General features: G+C 46.9%; 1 protein-coding gene across 1 annotated transcript; it reads right to left on the minus strand.

The window, feature by feature from the left end:
* Positions 1 to 636: 636 nt before the first annotated feature.
* LOC119401284 (SET and MYND domain-containing protein 4) lies at positions 637 to 4,018 on the minus strand. The gene has a single exon (XM_037667971.2). It carries the CDS (start codon positions 3,690 to 3,692, stop codon positions 1,380 to 1,382), a length of 2,313 nt encoding a protein of 770 aa, XP_037523899.1. The 5' UTR covers positions 3,693 to 4,018; the 3' UTR covers positions 637 to 1,379.
* Positions 4,019 to 10,405: the final 6,387 nt, after the last annotated feature.

Below are 10,405 nucleotides of genomic sequence, written 5' to 3' on the forward strand. Positions count from 1 at the left end.
TTATTTCTACCAGAATGCGCCTGTTGCAGTATAGCCTCAAATAAGTCTGCACTTGTCAAGTACTTTGTGAAAACATGACTTTGTTTACTGGGAGTTTTTTGTTCATTCAGGTAAACAATGGTTACTACTGAATGTGTGTATGCACTATAAAATCAGGAACACAGTTTAAAACTAGCATACAGCACAAGTAGTTAGCTTATGATTTACTATGCAACACGTGAAACAAGAGCCAAATAGTAGAATGGAGAAGCTATTACAGGCCCATAACCAACTGTCAATGAAACTTTTAACAATGTTGACACTGGACAACATAAAGGAATTATAAGCAAAGTCTACTGCAAGATATGAGCTCTTCTATTTTTAATAATTTTTAGCCATTGAGCCGGATCTCGAACACCAAATGAGCATGAATGCTGGTGTGGTCCTGAGGTTCTGTTTACAATGAACATATGGCACGCAAAGGTGCACGTGTATGCACCACACAAGGGGAAATAATTGATCACTTAAAATGCACTTCTTATAATGTAAATGAAATGAAAATACCCTTTTCAAGATTTAATGCTTTGTGAAAAGGCAAACATTCTTCAGATAGATTCTACACAGGATAGCTGCAATCACTTATCTGGAGATGAAAAATGCAAGTATGAACATAATTTTATTGCATTTCTGTTAACGAATTTCACTTTCCAGCTGTATTTAACAACCTTGCATGCTATCTGGAAAAAAGCAATCGTGCTACCACAGAAACATCATGTATCTTGGAATTGCAAAATTGGGAACCTTCAAAAAGCGCAGCACACTGAAGTGGGGGCACAAAGGGAACCAACAGTGGCGATCGCATGCTCATATACAGGTCAGTGTGAAACACCTAGACACTTTTATATCACCAACAGTCTACCAGTGTCACCTTCAGTGCAATTTCTCTGAGCACGATAAATGTGCAGTATATGTTTAAGAATGTGCTTGCACCAAGTGCCTTCTTTAAAGTGTAAACTTTATCTTGCTCCTAAAGCCATAGTGTGTGTTGCAGCATAATTCCTTTTACAGTAATGTGCCCTACCCGATGGCACAAGTGCATTGAACATTTTCACATTCTACCCTGTAATGAATTGTGCCTGAAATGCATGTTTTATTTAATTCTTTTCTATACATACACCCTGATCAAATCAGTATCAAGTGCCCTTATCGTTGCTGTACATGACACAGAAAACTGAGGGCCTGTGTCTGTTATTTGCATTGCTCAGAAATAGCCTACCATACTCATTTACCAACTTGTACAAAAAATAAAACGAGAACGGCTGCATCCCAAGAATTGGATGTAACACACAGGATTTGAGTGGCAAGATGTTCACAGCGCAACATGCTTCTCGAATGCTATCTTATGACACAGTCGCCAGCATTCTCCTTTTTGCTTGCAAGTCCCGTGTCGTATGGTGTCTTCTTCCGTAGTGGAGAATGTAGATGGTCATCGCTTCATCAATCACAGAATCTGCACTCTTTATGAGGTGATCAATCTCCTCAGCTGAAGCCTCCTGACGGATCGCCTGAGGCACAGCATTAACAAGTACGTCGGACATCTTCTGAAGCTCATTGGCAAGCTCGATGCTGTTCTCTCCATATATCTCTCGGATCGCGTCAACAGCGGGACTCAGCACTTCACATGCCGATCGGAAGTCACCAATAGCACAGAAGCACTTTGCCACCATATCCTTGGCTTCTAGAAGTTTCAGGTTGTGTTTATACATCAGCTTCTCTCGTGCCTTCAAACACTTGTTAAGGCGCTGCAGGGCTTCCAAGTGGTTTCCCTTCTCAGCTAGTTGCACGCCTTGCACATACAGGTCATGCATTCGAAATGCCTTCTGCTCGCGTGCAAGGCACTCTTGAGTGGTGCCGCAGTCCAGGCAGGCGGCCTTCCCACTATCGTCGGGTGTATTCAGCGGCCCATCACAGTATTCGCACTTCAAGGCCTGTAGGCGCTGTTCGGCATCCTCACCAGCGCCACAAGCAGTGCAGTTGCAAGTGAAGAAATACTGTTCTTGGAGGGTCTGGCGCCGTTCAGAAAAGGACATTCTCTGGTAGTGAGGTCCGTAGCAGTTCAAAACTTCCTCCCCGGCTGCTATGTTCTTTACAGCTCTCACAACAAGGGTTGAGCCAAATGGAAAGTTTGAAATGATGTTGGGGTTGCAAGCGTGGTTCATTAGGCTTGCACTAGGGTAGATGGCGGTGGCTATACGAACTTGCTCAGTCGTGACCACGACATCATCCTCTTGCATTGTTTTTGACTCCAGTGAAGTGATTGCATGGGCATTACACACAAGCTGCTGAATGTGGCGTAGCAAGAGGCCTCCTGTGAGTGTTTTCAATGCTGCAGTACCGTGTTCCTTCATGCCAAAGCCACTCGACCCATTTCTTCCAGTGAGACTCAGCGCTGAAACTTTTGAAGCCACTTCGTCGAGGTTGAAGAACTGGACCTGATCCAGTAGCATATAGAGCAACGCTGCTGTCAGGGAGTATTGTAGCATGTCATCAGCATACATCTTGTCATCGTGTGTAACCAGCTCATACACGGCATTATAAGGAAATTCACTGACTTTGTCATCTCCGGCAGAGAGTGCTCTAGAAAAGTGGCAAAGCTTGGTCAGACCCGTCACAAAAATAATCCTGATGGCCAAATGAGCAATTCCTACAGAGTACAAAAGGTTCAGGTTACCACACTCCCACTGGTGATACTGACTCCAGGAGTCCTTTGCGCAGCTGAAGGAACAGTACCGTACTTGGTTGCACTGCGAGCATGGAACAGCATTTTGGAGCCTTTTGTGACAGTGATGGCAATGGGTTTTTGCGTGACCAGGCAGCAGAACCGAAGCATAAGGTTTCTCGACAAAGATTGCGTCTCCCGTTCGCAGCTCCCGGTTTGCCACTACGAAACGCCCCTTCTCGGTGCTGTACAAGATGTCCACGCCGCTAGTGCAGTTCGGTACGGAATCGTGAACGCCGTGAACGACACTGGGCACTTGTGACTCGTCGTCTGGGTCATCTTCGTCGCTCGGGACCGGTGGCATCTTGTTACCGGTACACGCTTGTTTGAACATGTCGATCTCTTTCACCTGTTGTGCGTGTTTCCGGCTGTCCAAGCCCGCACGCCGCAGCACCTTGCTGGCCATGTCGAAATTTTCCAGCGCTTCTCTGGGCTTTCCGAGCCGAAGGTAGCACTGCCCTTTCCGCAGGTACAACTTGTAGCGCATGTGGTTCGGATATCCGAGCTCGAATGCGTAGCGCACGTCGCACAAGGAGCGTTTGTACTTGCCCGCGTGGAAGTAGGCGGCGGACCGATTCGCGAATCCTAGCGACATCTCTTCGGCGTGTCCCTCGGCGTCAGCCGTATCCGGAAAAGGAGCCGAGAGGATGCTCTGCGTGTAAAACTCCGCGGCTTTAGCGAACTGCTTGCGGTTGAAACAGATGTTTCCCTCGCTTCGTAGTTCGGAGGCCTTCTCCCAGAATTTGCGGTGCTTAGACGAGCAAAGAACTGCCAACCAGTGCTTGATGCGTGGGTTGGCTACTTCGTGGCGGAGGCAGAACCTCACCCGCTCTTCATTTGTTCCAAGTGCACTGAAGACGGTAAAACCATTTCCCTGGCGTATCCGCTCTGTGGTGCTGTCGAGAACGTCCTGCCATGTTTCGATCTTGGACATGGTCACAGGCGGCTCACAGGTGCTGACCTTAATCGAGTGAACGAAGGACAGTACTCATAGTCCGCACACAGCACGAGCGAGATGCTTTCACCAAGCGAGCAGACAGGTCTGCTTTATGACACCCGCTCGCCACACGCTTGCGTACACACCTGCGCGCGGCAACTGTCAACGGCACACGCCCGCACGTGACTTCTGCGTTGAAGGTCGCTCGTTGTTTTGGTCGCAACAATTTCGGTGCGCCCTGGAAGTGCTTGATCCGAGTGCGGCCTTCACGTCGCCGACAGAACGGCCAGCGCAACAGGTTTGACTCGCCACGCTCCACGCTCGCCACACGACACGGGAAAGAAACAAGAGACGTCGACTTCCGCGTTTGGATTGGCTATGGCTCTCTGCGGCTAAGGTCGGCTATCAGCTTGGCTTGTTGCCAGACTGGCACTGTTTAAGGCCGCTCACAGCGCTCGTCAATACCGGTACCACGCTGGGCACCGAAAGAGAGCACTATCAGAGCTACAGCGTTTATTACGCCATCGTTGCCCTCATCCACTTCCAACTGCGCGCAAATGGAATGCAGCAAAGCGCAGATGCGGTGCACGCCATTTGGAAGGAAGCATTGTTGCGCAACCTACTTTAAGGAAATTAAAGCAATGATGACCCTTAATGCTGCGTTTATGTGCGACCTAAATCTGCCTTCCGCCACGGTGTAAGAAAATTATTGTGATTTAGGCATTGTCAAAGGGCTTTGTTTTGTTGAGCGGCTGCGTTGGAATGAGACGCGATTACTGAGCACGTGACCTTGCGCCGAGATTTCGGGCGCAATGTGCTTGCTTTGCCATCACTGTTCAACAATTAACACTGAAGTGAGATCAAAACTTCTCTGTGCAGTAGCTTGCAAGCAACGCAGTAATAACACTTCGCCTACAGTACATTCAAATCACAATGCCTACATTTTTGGCCCGCGTTGATAGGGTCATTATATTTCCGCTTCATCTTGACAAAATATGCTTATTCGTGTCTTGAAATTAAAAGCACCGTGTTTTGCGCATTTGTGGAATTCACGCGTACAGAAAACTTCATTTGCTAGAGTATGCAGAGCATCTCCATGTGTTACAATGTGTAAAGACTGGATAATGTATATTCATATACATCTCCTGCTTGAACTTTGGCGATCATTCTTGCGCTGCGACAGCTCCGTTTGAATACGATCATTACAGATTCTGATTCAGCTTGCTTTTCCCTTACGGTCTCATCAAGCTCCAAGAGGCATTGTTTTTCAGTGTCTTCTTGACAGAAAGTTTATTCGTGTCTACAAATTAAATGCGTGCCTTGCATATTTTTCTCATGGAAATCAAATTGAAAACTTAAAACAGCTGCCCCGAATGTGTGAAGAAAAGGCGAGAATAGTAGCTGTATATCTCCTTAATTCACTTATCTGATTAATGCAAATAGCGCGAAAAAACTTACGACTAGACGAAGAAGGCTACAGCAAATGCGCTTGTGCTATAGCCTTCTTCGTCTAGTCTTACGTTTTTTCGTGCTATTTTATTCATCATGAATTACCAACTCGCCCAACAGTCAATCCTTCTAAGTTATATCACTTATCTGGCAATATTATGTTGTTTATGACCTTGAAATTTTGTCATTCTAGCGCCATGAGAGCATCATTTGAATGCAGACATCACGAGTTCTCTTTAAAGAGATAGGAAGGAAGGAAAATTAACAGAAAAAGGAGAAGGCAGGGAGGTTAACCAGAAACACTTCCGGTTAGCTACCCTACACTGGGGGATCGGGGAAGGGGAATAGAAAGACGAGAAATAGAGAGGAGGGAAGAGAGAGAAGAGATGCAGTGCATTCACTACAGCGTGCGGGATTGCACCACAAGTCAAGAGATAAAGGCAAAGAAAAGGCAGGGAGGTAAATCAGTTGTACATACCCGGTTTGCTACCCTACGCGGGGGAGGGAGAGAAAGCAGGGAGGAAAGAGGGGACAAGTAATACACGCACATACAGACAGTCACAACCGAGAAATATTTGAGATCGGTGCTTCTGTGGTTGCCTAAAGGTAGGCTAGAATCCGAGATACTAAAACAAGGCTTGCAAGTATTGGCGCCAAGGAATCCAGAACTTGCACTGCGCGTTGAGCTGACGGAGTTGTCATTCTGTTGAGGAGAGTGCGCATCGTGGTCATGAGAGACCTCAAAACAGTGAGGACCTGTAGGTTTTCGTCGTGGCAATCATCTGTGATCAAATTTACAAATATTAAAATTCAGCAAGAATATTCAGGTTCGCGTTGGGGCTTTCTCAAGCTTTTTAGCGCTCTACACATGAACAATAGAAAAGACAAAAGCAAAGCTCTTGGTTTAATTTACGCCTTTCTACTGTCCCTGTGTGTTTCGTGTGCTAAGATGCTAAATCAGGATATATATTAAGAGCTCGTGCCATTAGTTTCGTTTCACTTACTTTAACTCTCGTTAAATTAATTTAATAAGCTTAGGTTCCAGGTCACAGTGTGCTACACTGGCGTAGCACCCCCTCCCGAAATTTTTCTATTTTGCATGTGTACATATACACGCACACATACAAACGCGCGCACGAATTCATACATTAACGTGCCTGTCACGACATTAGACGTACTGAAACAAGGTTATGATGCCGCATCAACCCTGCCCCCCCCCCCCCCCCCCCCCCACGACTACCACCACCACCACCCCCCACCCAAAATTTACAGTCACACAGCTCCGGCATTAATATAGGGCTATTTTTTTCTTTTACTTACACTCGCCACACAAGTGTAGCTAGTGTATAATGCTGCCCTTTTTTTCTCTTTCCGTGCAAGTGAAGCGTAGCCCGGCCCAACTACAGAAGCCATTTCTTATAAGAGAAGTGCAGCCAGTGCAGTATCCCTGGTACCACATATTGTTGCTGTAATGTTGTAACGACGTTGATATTGCTGTCCTACGGTGAGCAATAATGGGCACCTTCAGGCAATGTTGACGGAACAATAAAGTAGCGATGTTGCTGGAATGTGACAACCAAATATTAAACCAATGTTGCTCGAATGTGATGCAATTTTGTGTACACAGTGCATAGTTATCGGTAATGCCTTAGGCTTCGTCACCTTTTCGTCAATAAAATTTTCCAAATCATCAAAAGCTTTCGTAAGGAGGTCGTAATTCAAAAGAGTTGTTGCAGCATGTCAAGACGTCAAAGCGTCACTTCAGCACATTCACAGCGTTCAGATCCCCTGCGCGCACCACTCGATCGTTACTACCGGAGAACTTTCCAGCTGTGGATCCGACGCTGCTTAGCGGGGCCGGAATCACCGGAACGCCGATGCTTCCTGAGCAGGTGTATCACTACTGGAGTATGCCGGCTTATTAGTTTTCTCCTTGGCGCTGGAAGTTGCCGTCGGAGTTTCTTTGCGGCTCTGTTTTCGCTTGTCTTTGATGCAACCAGGGGCGTAGCCAGAAATTTTTTTCGGAGGGGGGGGGGGGGTTCAACCATACTTTATGTATGTTCGTGCGTGCGTTTGTATGTGTGCGTGCCTATATACGCAAGCAAAACTAAAAAAATTCGGGGGGGGGGGGGGGTTGAACCCCCCTACCCCCCCCCCCCCCCCCCCCCTTGGCTGCGCCCGTGGATGCAACATCGTCTGGAGCACCGGTCACTAGAGTACTTTCATGCGCCGTACTTCTATTGTTGAAGGCGAATCGGCAACCGAAGCCATGCAAAAGAAGAAATGAACGGGAAAATCGCCCGCAGTTCGAGTGCTTGGGTTGTGGTGTGTTCAGTGCTCGCGTTGTTTTGATAGGTGTTTAATTAAAATGAAGCGATCAAGGCTGAAGAGGGCGCTCACTGATTTGACTCATCGCCAAATAAGAAGGCGAGTCGCTGAACGTGCAGATCGAGGTAGGTTTTAAGTTTTTCAATTTTCATCGTAAACTGTGGGCCTGAGAGTCAGAAAACCTAGTATGCGGGCTCAAGTGTTGCGAGATCATCAGGTAAAGTTTAGCATTGGTTCGCGTGAAGCAAATAATCCGATGGGTACGTTTATATGAATGCCGTACCTTATTTTCTTATGTCACATGCAGTTTGATATTTGGAATATCTATAGGTTGCGATGAAGTGAAGTGCAAAGGAAGTTATTCAAAGGTGTCAAGAGGCAATGCATCGTTTTCACGTGCACGCATGGCTACATCAGAGAGCAATAATTCATTACTTGTTGATGCTAGGAATTCTTGCGCTTTTGTTTTATGATCAGACAAACAATTCGAAACTGTATCACGTCAGTATAATTTATGCTGCCACACAGGCGTGCGCACGAGGCGGGAGAGGGGGGGGCGGCCGCCCCCCTAGACATATAAGAGGGGGGTGCGAAATATGCCCCACACATTGACTTAGTAAGGGGGGGGCGCTGCGATGAATCTCTGCCCCCCCCCCCCCTGATGGGGAACCCTGCGCGCGCCCATGCTGCCACATCTCTCTTGCAGTCGATTCCTGTGCGCAGACCGTGCACTTAGACTACGTCTGAAAGTAAGGCTAAGGCATCGAAGTAGCAGCCATATAGCCTTATTACACCTAAACATTAAGTTTCACGCTCGTTCACAGAAATTTAATCTGTGCCCCATTTGTGTGTTTTTTGCGGTAATGTTGAAAGTGTTCTCTGTAATAAAGTTGAACTTTTTGTCTCTGTTGCATGTGTCTCCACCAGTTCTGTGCAATGAGAGTAAAGGCTACGAGTCGTATCAGGTGGAGAAGCGCTACCCTTCTTTGAAGTTGCCTATTGCCCCGCCACGGTGGTCTAGTCGTTATGGCGCTCGACTGCTGACCCGAAGGTCGCGGGATCGAATCCTGGCCGAGGCGAAAATGTTTGAGGCCCGTGTACTTAGATTTATGTGCACGTTAAAGAACCCCAGGTGGTCGAAATTTCTGGAGCCCTCCACTACGGCGTCTCTCATAATCATAGCGTGGTTTTGGGGCGTTAAACCCCAGATATTATTATTAAGTTGCCCATTGGTCAATCAGAGATGCAAACGCACAGATGATTGCATGTTTCCTACTGGAACAACGCCTGTGTTCCTATTAAGGCGAATGAAAAAGGTAAGACTGATATAAGGTGCGAATCAAAGCGTTTGCTGCTCCTAGCGAAATCTGCGTGACGGAGCCTGGTGGTTGCCCACTATATCTAACTACCAGTATAAAACACCGCAGTGCATGCACAGACGTCGTCGAATTTCTGTGCACACGTTGGCAACATTCACACATGTAGACAATACTGCTCGATTGATGGAAATATGTGGCTCAATGTCTCCTTAACGTCTTGACAATGTCTATTTGCAACACTGCTCCAACGTGTCTCCAGGAGGACATCAGCAACATTCAGCCAACGTTAGAAGATAACATGGCAGCAATATAACAGCAACATAGTGTTCTATGAGTCCACCGCAGTTTCGATTAGACGATGGACAAACTAGTGGACGTTGCGAACGCGCGGCGCCATTTTGCCTGCGACTGATGGCGTTTGTCGCTACGCATGTATTAACGACAGTGAAGTTTTTAAGACCGACAGACAGACAAAAATTTCCTGCACATCCCTTACGCATTGTCGGAATCGATTTCATGCGAAACAGTCAGCGAGTAGCTGGTTGTGCCGCACTATGAGCAATGTCTTACACTGAAGGTGGATCGACACCCTTATGTGATTTGAGTAGTGTGCCTAATATGGGCGCGAGGCCCACCACTGGAGACGCGGCCGCTGCGATCATTTTGACGTGCAGGTTTGGATCATGTGATCACACGTTGCTCTGGCGAAGGGAAGCGGACGGTTGAACACGTTGCTTTAAACCGATTTCTGGCGTTTCCCCCTTTGAACAGCGTTGTTTTGCTCCCACTTCATCTGCGTGGACACCTAGAGACTACCCGATCTGGGAAAGTGCAGTCAAAGTTATCGGCGGCATGGTCCGTGCCACAGAGGGAGCCTAGCGTGAGCTTTCACTTTCACCGTTACCTTGCTTTGCAAGAGCGTGATACGACTGTCACCTGAGATTCCTTTATTGTTATTTCCAGCTCATTCGGTTCCTTTCTTATAGAGGATGTCTGTAAAATGAGCCCATCCAGTGTGACTTCTTTATGTTGCGCTGCAGGCGACAACGTGGCCAGCTTCAAACACTGATTCACCTTACATAATTGTTGGGGTTTCACGTCCCAAAACCAGGATATGATTATGAGATTATGAGGGAGACCATAGTGGAGGCTTCCGAAAATTTCGACCACCTCCATGGGGTTCGTTAACGAGCACCTAAATATAAGCACACGGGCCTCAAGCATTCATTCACCGTGTAACAGCAGCCGAGAAGTGTCATGCTGCTTATCAATGAAGTTGTAAATGCTGGACACTGGTATTTTCACTGAGACAAAGTTGCCAACACAACTATCTGACCTAGTTGGGATCGGTTCATACGAATGAAGTGCGAAAAAAAAAAAAGAAACACGGGGACGAAGCAGAGATACAAGCGCTTGTCCTGCGTGTATCTCTGCTTCGTCATCGTGTCTTTTGCGCTTCATAAACATAAAATTGCCATCTAGACTATAGTAAGCCACACCTTGCATTATGCAAGGGGTGGTAATTACTGTGGTTTACTATGTTTTTTTTTTTCAGAACGCAGTAAATCGTCAAAAATTTTCATCCCAATGCGGCTCAATGGCGAACGAAAATGC

Source organism: Rhipicephalus sanguineus, chromosome 8 (genome assembly GCF_013339695.2).
Source record: "Rhipicephalus sanguineus isolate Rsan-2018 chromosome 8, BIME_Rsan_1.4, whole genome shotgun sequence".
In the NCBI taxonomy this organism is placed as follows: domain Eukaryota; kingdom Metazoa; phylum Arthropoda; class Arachnida; order Ixodida; family Ixodidae; genus Rhipicephalus; species Rhipicephalus sanguineus.